The 20515-nt window shown below is 40.1% G+C and overlaps 1 protein-coding gene across 1 annotated transcript in view; it reads left to right on the forward strand.

Annotated features, from left to right (window-relative positions):
* The window catches only part of LOC134658397 (microtubule-associated serine/threonine-protein kinase 3), a 119830-nt gene extending 108041 nt beyond the window's left edge, over positions 1-11789 (forward strand). The window contains exons 31-36 of the mRNA XM_063514080.1: positions 981-1094; positions 2873-3106; positions 4718-4884; positions 6434-6891; positions 7849-7995; positions 11649-11789. Coding sequence (XP_063370150.1) covers positions 981-1094; positions 2873-3106; positions 4718-4884; positions 6434-6891; positions 7849-7995; positions 11649-11789 — 1261 coding nt within the window. The remainder of the gene's footprint in view (positions 1-980; positions 1095-2872; positions 3107-4717; positions 4885-6433; positions 6892-7848; positions 7996-11648) is intronic.
* The last annotated feature ends 8726 nt before the right edge of the window (positions 11790-20515 follow it).

Consider the following 20515-nt stretch of genomic DNA (forward strand, 5'->3'; position numbering starts at 1 on the left):
ACTCTCGAAAATGCGAGTTAACGGTAACGATTTTAGCAGCATGGCATGTAAAAGATAATTTAGCAAGAAAAAAGTGGGTAGAATCGAAAAGCACCGTTGGAAGATCGATCCCGAGACCGCCAAAAGACTAGTAGTGGCGATCTCTGGCTATATCTCGCTATTTAATCGAACAAACTTTGGATCGGAAATTTTTTAAAGCGCCATGCTGCAAAAATGTTCGCAAAAAAATTTGCGGACCATCGGTCAGGACGGTCGACGAAACAATGTCATAGCGGCGGCGAGTGGCGGGGGGCGGGCGTCTGTTTGCAGGAAAGGGAAGCGGAACTACGTCACGGCGAGGCGGCGGAGCGACTACATAGACGCTAGCGGCATCTATCGGTCACCGGAGGCGTTACGCTCTCAATGAAGATCTCAGACGTGGAACGGAACACATAATATATATTTGACTTTATTTTACATTTTCAAAGGGTACATACACATTACTTCATTTTAACTGAATGTCTGCACTCATTTTACGCACGATATTCATTCTCTCAGAAATTAGTTCGGTCTTATTATATTCTAATATACTGTCACATCTCGTTCTTTCAAAATGAAGCTATTATTTCATGTATAACATAAGCGAAAGTGTAATTTAAGGTGCAGGAGGTTAAGCTGCCAGAATATTTAAATATCGTAGCGATTTTTTAGATCAATAATCTTGAGGCCTTTCTCTAGTAACTTCATCGATTCGAAACCTGATTTTTTCATTTTCACCCGATAAAAAAAAATAGGAACATAAGTTTAAAACGCACCTAAAAATTTGTAAAAATGTTTGCACAAAAACTAAAAATATGAAAATTTATTTTTTACTTTTTGTACACGATTGTCAAACTTTCACTTTGTTACTGGTGAGATCATTTTCACGCGTGCGTTTCGATATACATTGGTGCTTGTACCTGTGCCTGTGCTTCCGTGACTAACCCCCCGGCGGTCAGCAGCCGCTGCGAGGCGCGCAGCCCGTCGCCGCTGGCCGCGCGCGAGTGCGGGCGCCGCGCGTGGGCGCGCCGCGACCCCGCCTCGCCTCTACTACGCCGCGCGCTCTCGCCTGACAGGTGACGTGGCCTTTACTCCTGTCCATGGACAGCTACTGTTACACATGCTGATTTCTAGCACGAAAGCATGCCACTATTGAGCAATTGCTACTTAGTAGCATGTGTGTCGAAACATTGCTAATAATGAGCATGCTCGTTTTGAGTTTGCTCAAAAATCAACGGTCGTGCGATTTTTGGGCATGCTACCTGCAGCGCGGGTGGAGAGGGGCGTGCTTTTAGCGCGTGTGAACAGGTTTGCTTATTGAGCATGCTAGTATCGATCAGTCGTTTGCAACAGGTGCGCATGAACAATTTTAACGCCAAAATGTCTCGCTGGGGCGACGAAAAAACGCTCAAATTTGTAAATTTGTATCGAAATAACGAGTGCTTGTGGAATCCCCGCATACCGCATAGCTGTTTGATTGTCCATAGCTTTGTTTGAACTGACAGAGAGCGAGAGAGCACGCTATAAAATAGCATGTGTATTTGGAGTGTTTGCTTTGAGTATGCTTATTCAGGAGCATACTTAAAACTAGCATGCGTATTGCTAGCAAATGTAAACTGCTCATAAGCATGCTCGTATTGAGCATACTCAATAGCACGCTTTTTAGCATGCTATTTTAGAGCATGTGTAACAGTACCTTTAGTGTAAGGCCTGAGTGGACGCTCGAAGCGGAGCGTCCGGCGGGGCGTGCAGCGTGGCGTCGAGCTCCCAAGGGATTTGAGCAGCGTGCACTAAGGCCGCGCCTATACGCTTGCATTTGTTTAACATGCACGCCGCACGCCCCGCCCCGCTGCACGCCCAACTCGAGCCTCCACTCAGGCCTTACACTTACGCTTATTTCACATGGAGGCGGAAGAGTGAGACAGTACAGTTCACTCTCCTGCCTCCGTTTGGGCCTTCTAGTCTCCTAGTGGAACGTTGGGTGGGTCGAGCTTGGCGTCGAGCGTCCGATCGCTCGCATATAGTGCGACATAAAATAGTAGAAATTAAATAAAATGGAACTAAAATTTCATACTAAATTGTTGCCATGTTTAAGCATTTTATGTCAAAACTATACGGACGCCCCGCTGCAAGCTAACGGGACCGTGAAGTCGCGGCAAACCACGCGAACGGGAAGCGAGACTGAATTATTTATGTTTTTGTGTTCAATTATTCGTCGACCTATTTGTTTTCACTTAAACAACGAAATATTATAATGTTCAAACAATGCTAAATATACATCTGTGGGTTGAACCGAAGGCTTTTTTATGTTCAGGATCATACTGTTGCTTCGTAACATTGGTTCGGAATCTCTTGTCACATAAATATCGCTCAAATCTTTCATTCATTTTGCGTTTTTTAAGGGGATAACTTGTCGCATTTCATTCATTTTAGGAGTTTAATTTTAATCCACTCCACCATTCCAAAGAATGTATACTATAAGGCAGGGGTCACCAAATGGCGGACTGCGGGCCCATCCGGACCGCAGACCTATATTATTTATTTGCTTATTTAATAAACTCAAAGAGAAACGGACCGCGATGGTCATTTTATTTTAAAAACCCGACCCCTGAAGCAACTAACTGGTGACCCCTGCTAAGGTATATATACAGTTTTTTTTATAATTATGCTTATTATTATTTTTTTGAGGCCCACTTCCACCAGCGGTTAAACCGTTAACCTAGTGTCAAATTGTGCTGGTGACCATGGTAACTCCAGTCTTAACCGGGTGACCCCGGGTTAGTGGAATGCAAGTAAACAACTTGTGCTCAAGAGTACCAGGCTCACATAAATCAAAACAACCATCCCATCGCAGACTGCACCCGCGCTCCGCCGAGTCCAAGTGCTCGATCTCCCCGCTGTGCTGCGGCGGCGGCGGCGTGACGGCCGTGTCCGTGTCGGGCCCCGCGCGGCGCGGCGTGGTGTGGCGCGCGCCTGCTGTGGCCGCGCCGCCCGACCCCCCGCCGCCGGACAAGGAGGAACCACCGCTGCCCAGGATAGCCGAGGAAAAGGACTCGCCTACCCACCATGCCAAGATCGCGCCCAACAGGTATAGTTTGTAGCTTTCTAATAGACCCCGAAGGCTAATCCTATTGTCTATTGTTAAGAACCGCTCGTGCCACGTGCCACAACCACCTGCATAAAAAATCGGTACTTCGGTTACTGAGTGCCGGCGAGTCGGACGCTACAGAACCAGTCTAAAATGTGTCATCGAGATGCGTAACAAAGGCACGTTATCGGAGAGCGCACCTACACTGGTTTTTTGAGCGTTGGACTAGCCCGCGCTCAGGTGCCAAATAGAATAATGAAGACCCTTTTTTGCAGGTAAGTAGCACGTGCGGTTTTACTGAACAATATACAATAGGATTAGTCTTCGGGGTCTATTAGAAAGCTACAAACTATACGCCAATGATTTTTTCTTCCTCGCGTTGTCCCGGCATTTTGGCACGGCTCATGGGAGCCTGGGGTCCGCTTGGCAACTAATCCCAGTAATTGGCGTGGGCACTAGTTTTTACGAAAGCGACTGCCATCTGACCTTCCAACCCAGAGGGTAAACTAGGCCCGTATTGGGATTAGTCCGGTTTCCTCACGATGTTTTCCTTCACCGAAAAGCGACTGGTAAATATCAAATGATATATCGTACATAAGTTCCGAAAAACTCATTGGTACGAGCCGGGGTTCGAACCCGCGACCTCCGGATTGCAAGTCGCACGCTCTTACCGCTAGGCCACCAGCGCTCTTAATTTTTTTAGATTTATAAGTAAAAATAGGTTATAGGCGTTCCAAAATTGATGCGCTTACCTTGTGACTAATTGTACAAGTTGCCTTTAGTCGCGGCTGGACAAGCGAGAAATGTGCACGTGCTAACGGGAGCTCGTTAGCACGTGCACACCGAAGGCGAAGAGACGAGCTTATGTTTAACAACGAGTATGACAGATGGATGGATAACAGATTTCTTCGCAGGCTCAGAAATAAATATGGAAGTATTTTTTGTACTCCTCGAATATGAGTATAACCTATCTATAGTTATATAATATCATTGAGGTACGCTTGGAGATTTCTGGCAGGAACAAGTAACCCAGGGACTCGACTATCTACACTTTTTTTGTAGAAACCAAATCGAAAATGGATCATAATAAGTAGGCGATGTAAGCCCTGCTAAACCCTGAGGTGTAACTGGACTAATCCAGTTTCCTTGCCAGTTGAACACACTTGTTAAGAGACCCTGAGACAAGACAAGAACAAGTGGTGTACTTCCTTTTAAAATAAATCCATAACTTGTACTATAATCGAAGCGCTGGTGGCCTAGCGGTAAGAACGTGCGACTTGCAATCCGGAGGTCGCGGGTTCGAACCCCGGCTCGTACCAATGAGTTTTTCGGAACTTATGTACGAAATATCATTTGATATTTACCAGTCGCTTTTCGGTGAAGGAAAACATCGTGAGGAAACCGGACTAATCCCAATACGGGCCTAGTTTACCCTCTGGGTTGAAAGGTCAAATAGCAGTCGCTTTCGTAAAACTAGTGCCCACGCCAATTACTGGGATTAGTTGCCAAGCGGACCCCAGGCTCCCATGAGCCGTGGCAAAATGCCGGGACAACGCGAGGAAGATGATGAACTTGTACTATAATCTTATCAATCAATATTGTTATCCCCAGGACCCCTGCCAAGCAGATGACCCCGAGCATCTTCACGTCCTCGCCGAAGACGAGCCTCGAGAAGACCTTCGACGCGTCTAATTCTTTCGCGTCTTTGTCTCTGTCCGACGAGTCCTTCGCACCTGACACCTCTGTGGACCTGGATACTTCGAGAGACACAACTATTGGTAAGAAACGTCTGTGAATACTTATGATGTAGACCTTCGAAACTCTTTCGCGTCTCTCTCTCTCTCCGACGAGTCCTTCGCACCTGACACCTCTGTGGACCTGGATACTTCGAGAGACACAACTATTGGTAAGAAACTTATGATGTAGACCTTCGACGCGTCCAACTCTTTCGCGTCTCTCTCTCTCTCCGACGAGTCCTTCGCACCTGACACCTCTGTGAACCTGGATACTTCGATAGACACAACTATTGGTAAGAAACTTATGATGTAGACCTTCGACTCGTCTAACTCTTTCGCGTCTCTGTTTCTCTCCGACGAGTCTTTCGCACCTGACAGCTCTGTGGACCTGGATACTTCGAGAGACACAACTATTGGTAAGAAACGTCTGTGAATACTTATGATAACCTTCGACGCGTCCAACTCCTTCGCGTCTCTGTCTCTCTCCGACGAGTCCTTCGCACCTGACACCTCTGTGGACCTGGATACTTCGAGAGACACAACTATGTAAGAAACGTCTGTGAATACTTATGATAACCTTCGACGCGTCCAACTCTTTCGCGTCTCTCTCTCTCCGACGAATCCTTCGCACCTGACACCTCTGTGGACCTGGATACTTCGAGAGACACAACTATTGGTAAGAAACTTATGATGTAGACCTTCGACGCGTCCAACTCTTTCGCGTCTCTGTTTCTCTCCGACGACGACGAGTCCTTCGCACCTGACAGCTCTGTGGACCTGGATACTTCGAGAGACACAACTATTGGTAAGAAACGTCTGTGAATACTTATGATGTAGACCTTCGAAACTCTTTCGCGTCTCTCTCTCTCTCCGGTGAGTCCTCTCTGTGGACCTGGATATTTCGAGAGACACAACTATTGGTAAGAAACGTCTGTGAATACTTATGATGTAGACCTTCGAAACTCTTTCACGTCTCTGTCTCTCTCCGATGAATTATTTGCACTTGACACCTCCGTGGACTTGGATACTTCGAGAGACACAACTATTGGTAAGAAACTTATGATGTAGACCTTCGACTCGTCTAACTCTTTCGCGCCTCTGTCTCTCTCCGACGAGTCCTTCGCACCTGACACCTCTGTGGACTTGGATACTTCGAGAGACACAACTATTGGTAAGAAACGTCTGTGAATACTTATGATGTAGACCTTCGAAACTCTTTCGTGTCTCTGTCTCTCTCCGATGAATTATTTGCACCTGACACCTCTGTGGACCTGGATACTTCGAGAGACACAACTATTGGTAAAAAACGTTTGTCCAAGGAGTCTTTCGCACCTGATGCATTGGAAACGCATGTGACACCACCGGGATTGCAGGCTAGGGGTACGCTTACCATCAGGCGGGCCGTATGCTTGTTTGCCACCAAAGTGGTATAAAAAAAACTTCTGTGGACTTCAACAAGTCTTTCGATGAGAAAATGTATAAAGCTTTCTAAATAATAACAGTGGAGGAGTATTTCTGTCTACTGCAAATAAATCAGTTTACCATATATAAAAGAAGTCTACTGTATTACTAATATGTATTTTTCCTACAGACAACCTCCGCCTTGACGAAAGTCGTTCCAGCACGGACAACAGCTCAATACTCTCCGAGGACAAAGAGAAGAAACCAGAAGACAAAAAGAAGACACTCCCACAAGAAACACCCGAACAGCCTAAAGACAAAACCAGAAAGAAGTCCGACTCCAGTCTCAAAGAAGAGGATAAACCAAAGGAGAAAAGCAAAAAGGAGAAACCAGAGTTGAAAAAGCAAGATTCTATAAAGAAAGTCGAATTAAAAGAAGCCACAAAAGAAGATAAAAGAGAGAAAGCAATGGAAAGAACGGGGTCTGTGAAGAGAGTGGAAAGCAAACAAGAGAAAGCGGAGGCGAAGAAACAGGAAAAGTTGGAGAGGCAGGAAAAAGCGGAGATTAAGAAACAGGAGAAGATTGAGAAGAGAACGGAGGGGAAGAAGGAAGTGCTAAAGAGACAGGAGTCTGTGGACACGATGAAGGTATTTGACATTTTTGTTGACTTTACATGTTTACTTCTTTCTGTACTAGCGACCCGCTCCGGTTCGCACGGGTTGACAAAACCTAAACCTTCCTCTTGGATAAGTCTATCTATTAAAAAAAAACCGCATCAAAATCCGTTGCGTAGTTTTAAAGATCTAAGCATACATAGGGACAGACAGCGGGAAGCGACTGTTTGCTCCGGACATTATGCAAAAACTATTACCACGAATCATATGGCGCCTGACAGCGCTATCTTCTTCAGCAGTCCTACTCTAGCTATCTTTGATCATAGGATATTTAAGGCCTAATAAGGCAAAGTCCAAAATGGTGGAGTTCAATTTTGTATATTTACCGATATCTTTCTGCTTTATTAAGGTTTAAGACACACCGTAAGACATAGTTGCGGTATTTCCGGACCGATACGACCTCCAAACAAGGATAGAGCGTACTCCCATCTTAAAGGCTAGCCACGCACTTACAACCCCTCTGGTGTTGCGGGTGTCCATGGGTGACGGTAATCGCTTACCATCAGGCGATTCCTCTTCTAAAGTATAGATCTATACCTAGTTCGTTTTTTAGCAATAGAAAAAAGGTAAACAATCTTGACTTGTCTTTTTATTGAAAAACACTTGAATAATAAGTCACGGCAAATATGTAACATTATAATGATTGTTTAAATTCTTTTTCTTTCATAAGTAATAGTTGCTAATAAAAAAAAGGGTTTAAAGACACACAATATCGCGTAGTCTTTTTCTAATGCTAGAAAAGTTTAACCTATTTGATTGTTAATTCTTAACACCGATTTAAGCTTTCACGTTTTTTACACATTATTAAATTGTACAACGGGACTTAATCGCCAATTCACTTGATTAACAAACGGGACTTAATTGTCAATTCTTATCCAAATCCGGTCTGTGTTTGCATGATTGATCAAGAAAACGTTGAAATTGTTCCAGTGCCCAGAGCCGACGGAGACGGAATGCCGCTCCAAGAACAGCATGGTCAGCAAGCTGCTGGGGGTGATGGGACGGAAGGGAGCGCGGGACCGGGACGAAGACGACCACAAACCCAGCAGGAAGGCCGACAAGGCCAGCCGGAAAAAGGTAAGAGCCCTTCCCCACGGCATCAGGCTGACTATCTTATCTTATCTTATTTTTTTTTTTTCATTTATTCAGCAAATAGGCCACAAGGGCACTTTTACACGTCAACATTGAATTTACATACAAGCAAAATAATAATAATACATCAACAATTATTAAATACAACTACAACTACCAAATCAAACTAACGTAATACAATTACTTAGAGATGTATAAGGTCTCTTAATGTCGAATTACATAAAAAAACTATAATAATAATATTAAAATAAAAACAAAACAGATACATGGAAAAAAATCTAAACGTATTTAGAGGTGTAAATGTCTCTAAGTGTCAGAACTAAAAAATAACATAGTTTATCAAATTATCCTTAGAGATGTATAGGGTCTCCAAGAGTCACAATCCTGTATGATTAACACATTACGAGAAATTATCTTATTGTTTTCGGGGGCCCTTGCGGATACACTTCGACCCATAGGGATCTTTTGTGCAATTACCCCCTAGAGAAGGTCCGTCAACTACTCAAGAGCTTTTCCCACCGTATCCATGTGTCGGATGATGGAGCTCATGGGTAGCGTTTTAAAGTCCTTGGGTTCCAGATATCCTGCTCCAAAGTCCTTCATTCTTTGTCTGGCTGGTGGGCGTGACATTCACACATTAAGTGTTTCACTGTCTCTTCCTCTTCGCCACACATACGACAATCGGTGTTGTCAGGGTGTCCCATCTTGGCCAGAATTCCTTTGTCCCCGTAATGGCCAGTAAACACCCCCGTTATGATTTGAAGTTGTCTTTTGAAAAGTTTCCAAAGCTTTTTGCTCCAACCGGAGTCTACTCCTTGCATAAAGAGCTTTGCATGCTTTAGACCCGTCAGAAGGTCCCATTCTTCCTGATGTTTGGTCTTATGCTGACTATACGATGCCTTGTGTTCGGGTCGGCTATAAATCTCCCGTCTCCTACTATCCTGACTGCAAACCCTACACTCCTGTCTTATCTACGGGATGCTCCGGTGCAGGGATGTTGCGGATGCAGATTTTTTGACATCCCGGATGCGGATGCGGATACGGATGTCAAGATTAGGTACTTAGAAAACGTCAAATATTACATTTTTAGTATTTTTTAATTAAAAAAAAACGAAACGTTTAGTATTTGAGCAAGAATATAGGTTCGTTATATTTAATAAACAGTAACTTCGCCGACTTTTCTGGATCCAGACGGTTTCGTTATAGCTAATGACTAAATTATCTAGCAGTCTAGCACTTACGCCGATGCTAAGACGTTCCTGTACCGACTTGTTCCACATCCGCATTAAACTCCGCATCGATTTTATGCGGATGCGGATGCAGATGTGGATGTTGAAAATAATGCGGAAGTTCCGCGGTTGCGGATGCGGATGCGGATGTTTGCAACATCCCTGCTCCGGTGTCTCAGGCAAGCTTCGGGTGCCCACGGCGGGTTGGCAGGGGTTGCTGCTCAATGAACTAGTTTGCACGCGTACTTTGTTTGACCATAGAGAAATATAGTAAGACAAGAGTGCTCACTCCTTACATCAGTTCAGACTATTAATTTCAGTGTCTACATCTAGCATCGAGTAGCGGAACTATCAGTACTGCTACTTGACAATAGATGTAGCACCGACCGGAAAGTCTTATCTCAACAGCATAAGACTTTCCGGTCGGTGCTACATCTATTGTCGAGTAGCAGTACCGCTAGTTCCGCTACTCGATGCTAGATGCTAATAGTCTTTTTGGTACTAAAACTGATGTATGGAGTGAGCACTCTATGTATTTTTTTCTCTATGGTTTGACTTAGCATCTGAGGCTGGTGTGATGTGACGCTGACATAGTGCACATGCGTCATGCGAGCTATATGCCTCATATGCCAGCGCCAGTGCTATTTTGCCTCAACTTCGCCTCCCCCTCGTAGTCTCTTCTACCTAGTCCTTGCTGCAGGATCTGCTGGCTGGAGATACCCCCAAGAATCAAGAACCCTTTCCCACGGCATTAAATAAATACAAATAAATAAAATAAATAAATATTCATGGACATTTTTTACACAAATTGAATAAGCCCCACGGTAAGCTCAAGAAGGCTTGTGTTGTGGGTACTCAGACAACGATAGATATAATATACAAATACTTAAATACATAGAAAACAACCATGACTCAGGAACAAATATCTGTGCTCATCACACAAATAAATGCCCTTACTGGGATTCGAACCCAGGACCGCGGCGTCACAGGCAGGGTCACTACCCACTAGGCCAGACCGGTCGTCATTATCCCGTTTTTGCAGGTACGGTCTTCTGCAGTAGTTAAGTAGTGTACATGTTTATGTACTAACGTTCACACCGGCATCTAGTGTGCGGCATCCGGCAAAAAAATCGATCCGTTCGCATTTAATGTTCGATTTTGCTATTCCAAAGTGGTTGATATTGTCAGGTTTATACCTGACAATGTAGAACAGTGACAGTGTCCTGTTTTGTAACAGGATCCAGTTTAATTATATCAAACTAGTGAGTCTGAACACACGAGTGATTTTGGCAGGATTCAGTAAAAACCCACTCCCACTGAACTCGACCTCCGTTGGAAAGAACAGATTAAAAAAATTGACTAAACTTTTCTACAGGGTGGCCAACTTAGAGGTATACAACTTTTTTTTGCCGCCATTTTATTTTGGCGGTAAATATGACAGTTATTGCATGAAAATTAGTTTGTGTAGATACGGCAAATTTATTATGGAGCGTTTTACGACGGAACAACGTGTTTTAATCATTAAAACAATAGAAACATTAAAAATAACGTTTCCCGGTCGATTAATTTCGAGAAACGGTGACATTGACTGGCCCCCAAGATCGCCTGATTTAACAGCTCCTGACTTTTTTCTGTGGGGCTATCTAAAGGGACGTGTCTATGCTAATAGGCCAACGAACCTTCAGCAATTAAAACAAAATATTCGAAACACTGTCGCTGAGATAACGCCAGAAATGTGTGAAAAAGTGATGAAAAACGCGATGAAAAGGATTCGCATCTGCCATGCTGCTAGAGGTGGACATTTGTCTGACATTATTTTCCATGTGTAATTGCTGACCCTACATATTATATTTAACAAGGAATACTTCATATTTTTTATGTTTTATAGAATAAAATTTCAAAAATAAAGTGTATACCTCTTATTTGGCCACCCTGTATAAGCTTGTCTTAGGCGAAAATAGTTTGTATCAAATATGTATTTTGACGATAAAAGCTTGTTATCAAGTTTCTATTTTTAGGGTTCCGTACCCAAAGGGTAAAAACGGGACCCTATTACTAAGACTCCGCTGTCCGTCCGTCCGTCCGTCCGTCCGTCCGTCTGTCACCAGGCTGTATCTCACGAACCGTGATAGCTAGACAGTTGAAATTGTCACAGATGATGTATTTCTGTTGCCGCTATAACAACAAATACTAAAAACAGAATAAAATAAAGATTTAAGTGGGGCTCCCATACAACAAACGTGATTTTTGACCGAAGTTAAGCAACGTCGGGCGGGGTCAGTACTTGGATGGGTGACCGTTTTTTTGCTTGTTTTGCTCTATTTTTTGTTGATGGTGCGGAACCCTCCGTGCGCGAGTCCGACTCGCACTTGGCCGGTTTTTATTTAAACTATCTGTCTTTCCGTCCAGGGCGGCAACACGCCCACCCAGCAGCAGCCACCAAGCAAACTGACCGAAGCCGGAGGCTCCACCGAAAAGGTCGCCGAAAGCGAAGACCCCAAGAGAAAGGGGCGGGGGCGCGCTTCCAGCTCCTCCTCACAGGAGAAATAAGGGGTGGATAGTCTCTAGAACCATAGAGAAAAAATACATAGATTGCTCACTCCATACATCAGTCACTCAACAACACAACACACACACACTCAACATAAGACTTTCCGGTCGGTGCTACATCTATTGTCAAGTAGCAGTACTGATAGTTCTGCTACTCGATGCTAGATGTAGACACTGAAATTAATAGTCTTTTTGGTTTCAAAGCTGATGTATGGAGTGAGCACTTTTGTCTTACTATATTTCTCTATGCTAGAACCTACTGGATATGAGTCGTGGTTAAGGGTGGTATTCCATCTGTCCAATATGTTTGTCTCTCTCATGGCGTCTCACTCTCTCAACCAAAATTTGTGACAAAACACACATTGGACAAAGAAATTGGACAGGTGGAATAACCTAACACACATAGGCGCTTCTATCATACTGCGTAATTGCGTAAGAACGTGACCGCTGTACTTTCAGTTGCATTCGCTTCTACGATCTGTATGAACAGGGTAATGGCCTATGCACACCGGACGCGTGTGTGTAGACGTCCACGTGCGTATTGTAATATACAGATCCTTATGAGAGACGGCACACCGCTTGCGTGACGTGGGCGTGCACGGCTCCACTACTACGCACACGCAGCCGATTTGCTCTGGTATTAAAAAGTTTTCAAAAAGTTCGAATAGTTCTCGGATTTTTTTTTACAAAAAATGGGAAGATTCGCTCTTCATACGAAAATGTGTGAAAACTCGGATCAACATTTATAATTTTTGGAAATTTTCCGTCGGCACCTGCGTTTGTACATTAGAAATATCAATAAAAAATGATTTGTTGAAAAAGGCGTAGAACGCAAATGTAACTATAGTGCGTTTTTTTTAGCATTAGAAAGAACTTGAAAGAAGGTAAGCGATTTTGACATGTCTTTTAATTGAAAAACACTTTTTAAAAATCAATAACTATTACTTATGAAAGCAGAAGAATATAAATGATCGTATTAGATTCATAATTGTTACATATTTACCGTAACTTATTTTTAAAATGTGTTTTTCAATTAAAAGACACATCAAGATTGTTTACCAAATTTCTAATGCTAAAAAAAACGAAGTATAAGTATTGCGACTCGAAAAATGCGCCCATGTGTGGCGACCGCGATTCATATCTTTATGCAGAGTCTGGTAGGTAATCTGTGGTAAGGCCGGGTATAGAGACCTAGGCCCCTAGGCATTTGGTATGGCACTTAAAATTTAGGTTGCTAGGTTGCCTAGGCCCCTAGGTCCGGCTTATTGGACTATGCGGAAAGGCCCTGTCTGTGGTCACCTGACGCTTCAAATGAATTTGATTTATCTAGTATAGAACCGAGTGATGTGATTTAATGCTATTTTAATTAGTGGAAGAACGTTAGACGTAAGCTACGATAAATGCGTAAGTCTTTATTGTAGAATGTTTGCCGACAGATGGCGTTATTCGGTGTCGTGTTGACGTACAGTTAAAAATATAAAAATGTAACAAAAAAAACGCTGTAAGCTTCCTTTAGACTGTGTATAGCTTTAGTCATTTTAAGATGTAAAATTTGTTCTCACGTTTTTATTTGAGCCGCTTTTCCAGTATTACAAAGTTGAGGCGTAAAAAAATCTTTATTAGTATTTGAATTGAAAAGGGCAAGTTTTAGATAAAGCAGGGACGCTTTCCACGCAGATTCTCGTACATTGACTCGCTTGTTCCTATCTCTATTGCACGCGTATAATAGGCTAGATGACTAATTTTCATTTATGGTATCAATCAATCAGGTTAATTTTTAGGATCAAATGTCTATATGGGACCCATTGCATTCAAGCAATACAAAAGTCAGAAATGATAGTCAAAGTTCGACAGTCGAACTTCACTCGCGAAACGCCCCGAACAAAACGATATATGACCGTGACGTCAAGGTCACAGAGTCCATCTTGAAGTATGAACAAAACAAGAAAATTGCGATTTTGTCGGTGAAATATTGCGTTTATGTATATAGTTGCCATACAATCTTTTTTTGGATAAAATGTGAGGAATCGAATGGTATCCTTACTTATTTCGTTTTTGGAAGTTAGTAAAAAAACTAAAATTTTTATACTTTCAGGTGCTGTTTTATATTATTTCCATATGTTTTTTTTAATATCTACAATATTGTGATAAATTGCTCGTTTGCTATCTATTTTACTAGATTTTGTTATAAAATTCAACATGTGTCATCATCCCTATGATATTGCCGTTCCGCCCGTGATGCCGGTTGTCAATGTCATTGTGCGAGCTTGACAGCAATATGTATATGCGTGTGCAATAGAGATAGTAACAAGCGGGTCTATGTACAAAAGTCTATGTGGAAAGCGTCTCTGCTTTAGTCGTGGGGACGGTGGTTTGAAGTTATGCTTGTTTGTTCCTAGTAGAATAATGTAACCTAATAAAATATGAGCTGAATTAATAATATCAACCTTAAATCGTGGACCATAAGATCTAAATTCACTCGTCCATAGCCCATCCCCATTAACAAAATAGTTTTTAATCTCACGTTAGCGTTTAGTTTTTGCAAGTATGTTTTCTTAGATTAGCGAATATTGTGATATATTTTTAAATCGCCCTAGAATGTTTGAACTGGCAATATTATTAGTTAGGTAAGCATGTCCATACTTTTTTCTTTACTAGTTTTTTGTTTTGACGTGTTTTCGTTTTTATTTTTTTGTTTTTGTCGTGTTTATTATTTTGGTCAAACAAATTCATGATTGTTTTGGCTTGAAAGCTTTTTCTTACACACAGCTGCAAAAGTGCATACCCACCTTTTGATTGGAATTATTTCATAAAGTGGGTATGCACTTTTGCATCTCGCTGTAGGTACATAAGGTAACCGTGACAGACATAGACAATTACTAACTTTTATTATTATTAATAATTGCAACAAACATCGATTAATAGTGCCATAGAGTAGAACCTTCTCTTCACTATTCTGTTGTCTTTTCTTTTAAGATTACTTACGTATTTTTTTGCCTTCATTTCTAAAAAAAAACTCTGAAAGAAGGTTCCATAATCGTCTTCCGAATATAGGTACTTGTTAAATCATCGATAAAATCTGGTGTTTCTACTTTAGTTGCTCTAAGTGCGCATACGCAGTTTTAGTCTTTGGTAATCGGATCTTTCACTCTATTCGATATGTGGAACAGAGACAGAAAATTGTCAGCGCATGTGGAGACATATTTGTTGATTCACCCGTTACGATCAAAATACGAACGATTAATTTAGTAATATAAAGCCGTATTTAGTTATTCTAAATAATAGTAGTGACGTCTAAATTAGTATAAAAATATCACTAATTCACCTTAACATTCCATTTAACAGAAACTATTTTTAATAATTTTACTTTGTGTAAAATTGTATAGTTGTGCGTCAAGTTACTTGTGAATTCTTGATTGTACGCAAGAATGTACAAGTAATATTGTTCATTTCATCGATATATTATAAATATAATAAGTTATATAACTCCAAGTGTTCCAGTGTTGCACCTTTTCACAGATCATGTAAAATTAAAATAAAGCAACGAAACAAGACATACCGTTTTATGTAAGTTAATAAATGGGGTAAATCGTCAAACACAAATTTTAAAAAACATGAATTCATAAAATCGGTGCCTACGCCAATTCTAAGGATTAGTTGTCAAGCGGACCCCAGGTTCCCGTGAGCCGTGGAAAAATGGCGGGATAACGCGAGGAAGATGATTGAGTTTCTGGTCACCTAATAGGGTATTTGACTGTATAATAAATTATTTTACACCATGCATGAAATAAAGCACCAGAAGATTAATAGAGAAACGTAGACAGCAGTTGTTTTTAGACACAATTTCTATTTTAAAACCCGTATAAAACTTTAGAGTTAGGTTATTTGATTGTCACGTCACATAATGCTAGTGGTTCATATAAATTCCATGGTAGCAAAACCGTTTTGACAGTTCGAAAAAAGAAACTGATTTGACTAGTAAGCAAATACCCTATTCTTTGTATAGTTGTATACGCTGAAGCTTTACTCAATAATACTTTCACAGTAAAAAAAACTTCATTGTTTTGAACGAAGCCCATGCTGTTTTCATACTTATTTTTATAAAGTTACCCTAGTAATGATGTCTGCCTGTTATAAAAGAAGTCTGTCTTGTATCGTTGGCAATGCTTCAGTTTATTTTATTGTTATATATTTCTATCTTGATGCTGTGTTGTGTTAAATGAGAATAAGTTAAATTCTAAACGTTAAAGAGTTTAATCAAATACATTTACAGCAAAATATGTTTGTAAAATAAATACTTTTACCAGCTCTTAAGCAAGGTTTAAATTTATTTGAAAAAGGGGTATTACAATAATTTTAAGAATGTAGAACGTGTTACCCCTATGTGAAACATGTTAGTAAAAATGAGCTACATATGGATTTGTTTTCATAATTTATTTATAACACAGTTTTTTTAAACTCAAATGTATTTAAATTCGGCATGTTCATTTTTAGACTTATGGCACAATGGAGCGTTTTATGCGTGTCGTACATTCGATGTCAACGTAAAAAAGATCTTATCACAAGGAGATACGGTGCAAAAAGTACGCGTATCTCGCTTAAGAATGTCTGTGGTATAGTTTGGAAAACCAATTTGTCAGTAGAAAAACGCGCGAAATTCAAAATGTATATGGAAGTTCCACGATTCGCCACTACAAATGTAGTGCATAATTATTTTCCATCGTATTTTCACGGAAACGTAATTGCTATTTCAGTCAGTCTTAGTACAAAAAGTACTGAGGTTGACTGAACTAGCATGACAAAATACGAACGTTTCGGAGAAAATACGATGGAAAACAATTATGCACTACATCTGTACTTGCATTAAACTTTACCGCGTTTATTGACAATATTGGCTTGTCAGACTGTACGGACCCATCCATTTATTGAATGGTTTTTAGGATTATTCGATTTTACGCAAGTAAGTATATTCGATACCATAACGTGACGATCTCATGAATAAAACACCCGTTCGCAAACGTCAATTTTCTCTCATAATTAAAAAAAAGCAAAAAACGTTCGGCATTTTAAAACTAGTCACCATAAAACGCTTCAGTGTGGCTTGTAGTATGATTTAATGTAGGAATAATTTCCTAGCAATACTCATTGATGAAATTGTTTTAATGTTTTCGTGCATGGTAGTACAGGGTAATTGTATATTTGCCCAATTATTGTTTTTGCTCTTTGAAAGACCAATAATAACAATGAATTTTATGTAGATTTATTTGAGCATAATAAATTGATTTCGGGACCACGGCTTTAAAAAAAAGTTATGTTGTATATCTTGATGTTGACACTATGTTTCAGTGTTTACTTTTATAATGTGAAACCTTTTACTTGACTGTCAGTCTGATACTCTTTTTAATTATGAATAAAATTGATGCGCTGCCTATATATACTTCGATTATAATCTGAACTCGTCAACCTTTATTTTTGCATACTAACCTAAAAGGGTCACATTGAATGACCATTATAATATATTGATAGCAATTATATTGTCCTATCAGATACATACAAAATAACGAAACATTAAATTATATTTACCGCCAATTGAATAAATTTCCAACAAAACATGTAAATTGCTTAGCATTTTCTACCTTAAACAGACATAAACTATGCATAGTTGTATAGTATTTTCGCAATTCCAAAAAATGGCAACCAAATGGCAAAGCAGTTCAGTTCGTTTTAAGATTCGTTCAGAAATTGAGTTGATGACTGGTCAAGGTAACCTTTTCGACGCCGTGTCAAACACATAAGCTGTCACTCGGACGCCACGTCACCGAAGTGTCAAAACTGAAATTGAACTTTATGCATATGCACGTAGGTCTATGTTGCTCTGTGGTATGTGACCGATTAATCCGTCATTGGCGTCTAAAAGGTTAAATCGGTGGCAGACAGAACTTTAAGATGACTTAAAGTATTGTCCGCGGCCGGCCTTAAAAGGTTTAGTGTAGTATTATCTCACGTCTTTGAAAATGTATAGAATCAGTAAAACTGACACTATATCAATATTTGAAATGTGATCTTAGTGTAGAGATATTGTCAGTTTTATTGATGTCAGTATTGTAATAAACTTGTGTAGAGTACTGCGAATTATTTTGGCGTAAAATGAATGTGATTTGTATAATAAGGTTTCATTATAGGAAGCGACGAGTTATTTTTCTCTAGACTAATTGGTGTATGAATTGATATGGAAATGAAATAAAGTCATGAATTAACTATTTCTTGTTTTACTTTAAAACTCCTGGGTGCGTAGCCAACATGCCAATCTTTTACGCTCCGTAGCGTACGAAACGCAACTGTCGCACTAATTAGGAAGAGAGACAACGCGTTTCGTTATCGTAGCGCAAGCGATTGTCACCATGGTTAGGCACCCTGACACCATTCCTACTGTCTCCGTCTATAGCCCCATTTAGACTGTTAAAAAACTTGTATGCATTGCTAAGTACAAAGTACAGAGTGCAATGAATTCAGTCGATCGATCAAATACTGCAATTTAGGCTGTAGGTAACGAAAATCGCATGCAAGATATTGAACCGTTTAAATTGGACTTAAAAGAAGGTTCAAAATAAATGAATTTTACAAAATCGCTTCAATTTGACTTACCTATAGGTACCTACCTACCTACCTACCTACTTAGAGGTAAGCCAAGAGACGTCTGCTACGGTTTTTAAAGCACATGCAGTGTGTATTCTATGAAGTTATGACACTTGCACTGCGTGTGCTATCAAAATCGTTGCAGACTTCTCTTGGTCTAACTGTAAGTGTAAAGGGGCCCACTGATTACCCGTCTGCCGGACGATATCGGCCTATCAATTAATCAGTGGGCCCCTTTAGGGTAGGGCTTTGTTTAGTTTTCAAATAAATATGCAAAATACTTTAAAATTTTTATTTAGGTGTTCATTTTGAAGTAACAACTGAAAATAAACACACGCTATTATAAACCAGTAGCAAAGCTATCATTCATTATTACCAACTATTGAGTCTACATACGGCAGGGCTCATATGGTATACTTGAATCAAGACAAATTTTTGAATTTCTCTGCTAATTTATATAAAAACATACTGACTTTATATTAATACAATTAATAACAAGTGTTTTTGCCTCCTGAAGGAATGAGATGATAATTGAGTTTGTGCGTGAAAAAATAACGATCATAAATAGGAACTTACAAAAAATTAACCACTGATATATTCTGAAAGGTATTATTAAAATTAAATATGTATTAAATACATTATACACCTAAAATTATAATCGTTAGCCTTATAATATCATTTCGTTAGCAGATGTTTAAAATAAATGAATGGATGGATGTTAGATGGACTTTTTAGGAACATTAACATTGAAAACTTAAATAAGTAGGAGACGCCATTTAATTTTTCAATGATCGTAACGTAGGTTATCTGGATGGTATGTAAAATATTAATATGTTTTTCTAATTTCAATTTTAATTCACTTACTGACATTGACTAGGAGTTAATAATACATAATACCTTTAATGCAATCCGTATACGAAATACGGACTATAGTTGTTACAATTTGAAAACGCATGGTATTAAACATCTGTTAAACTTAAAATCAATCAACTTTATTATTAAAATTATCAACAAACAAATATTATTACCCTGTCTACGGAATGTAAGGAATAACAAAATTAGTTTATTCATTTTTAACATCAATTTGTCAATTTTATATTAAGAAAAAAATCAAAGAAAAAAAATGTTAATACGGTTGATTTCTAAGACCAGCCGAATTTCGCTCGAACTCTCTTTATAATATTGTCGTCGGGGGTCAGTTTCCAATCAAAACCTTTTGGCTGCTCCTCTTCTTGAGACTGAGTCTCGAACAAGTCCCGCGAGCAGTTCCTTTGCCGCGTCTTTTCACTAGACTTATCCTGACACTCAAACTTTTTGTTCTGACCGACTTCTCGGGGCGTTTTCCAAACGTCCGTCTCCTCTTTCAGCGGTTTCTGTGGCGATATATACGAAAATAAAGGACTAGAGGACTTTTCTCTTCTCTCCTCCGGTATTTCGAGAAAAGAGAAAGTATAATCGCTGGCTTCTAGCTCTTCCCTCACGTAAGACACGCGACGGCGATTGAAGGATTTATCCAACAGGCCTAGATTTTGCTCGCATTTGTTGTAGTTCAGGCGATTCTGACTCTTCTTTATAACTGTTATAAAGTCGTAATACCTCTCAACGTTGCCTGCGCACTTGTAGCAGATGGTCGTGAGCGGATCTGTGTCTTCTATAACAACTTTCATAGTCGCTAGGATTTTTTCCACTATGTGGGTTTTCTTGGCATAGCTGCCGAACAGGGACACATTAAAATCGCTTTCAGTTAAACAGAGACGGCAAGAATTTCGTGTAAATCTCGATATATCCATCTTTAGCAACTGTTTATCACACCAATTTATATTCAATTATGTTACGTGTTTACGTAAACCACGTAAATATTGTTTGAGAAGAAAAAGCAAAAACCACAAAATCCACAAAGTTTTTTTTTAAACTGATTCGCGCTTCGCGCCAAATAGTGAGTGCTGCGATTGGCTGATTATGTTTGTTCGGATTCAAGCTGGCAATAAATAGTAAAATACACTTGAACATCAATTTAAAATTATTTTAAATTTGCCAAAAAAATACTATGTTGGGTTGGACGGTTTAGTTGTGCTAACATCGACGTAAAT

Source organism: Cydia amplana, chromosome 22, assembly GCF_948474715.1.
Source record: "Cydia amplana chromosome 22, ilCydAmpl1.1, whole genome shotgun sequence".
In the NCBI taxonomy this organism is placed as follows: Eukaryota; Metazoa; Arthropoda; class Insecta; order Lepidoptera; family Tortricidae; genus Cydia; species Cydia amplana.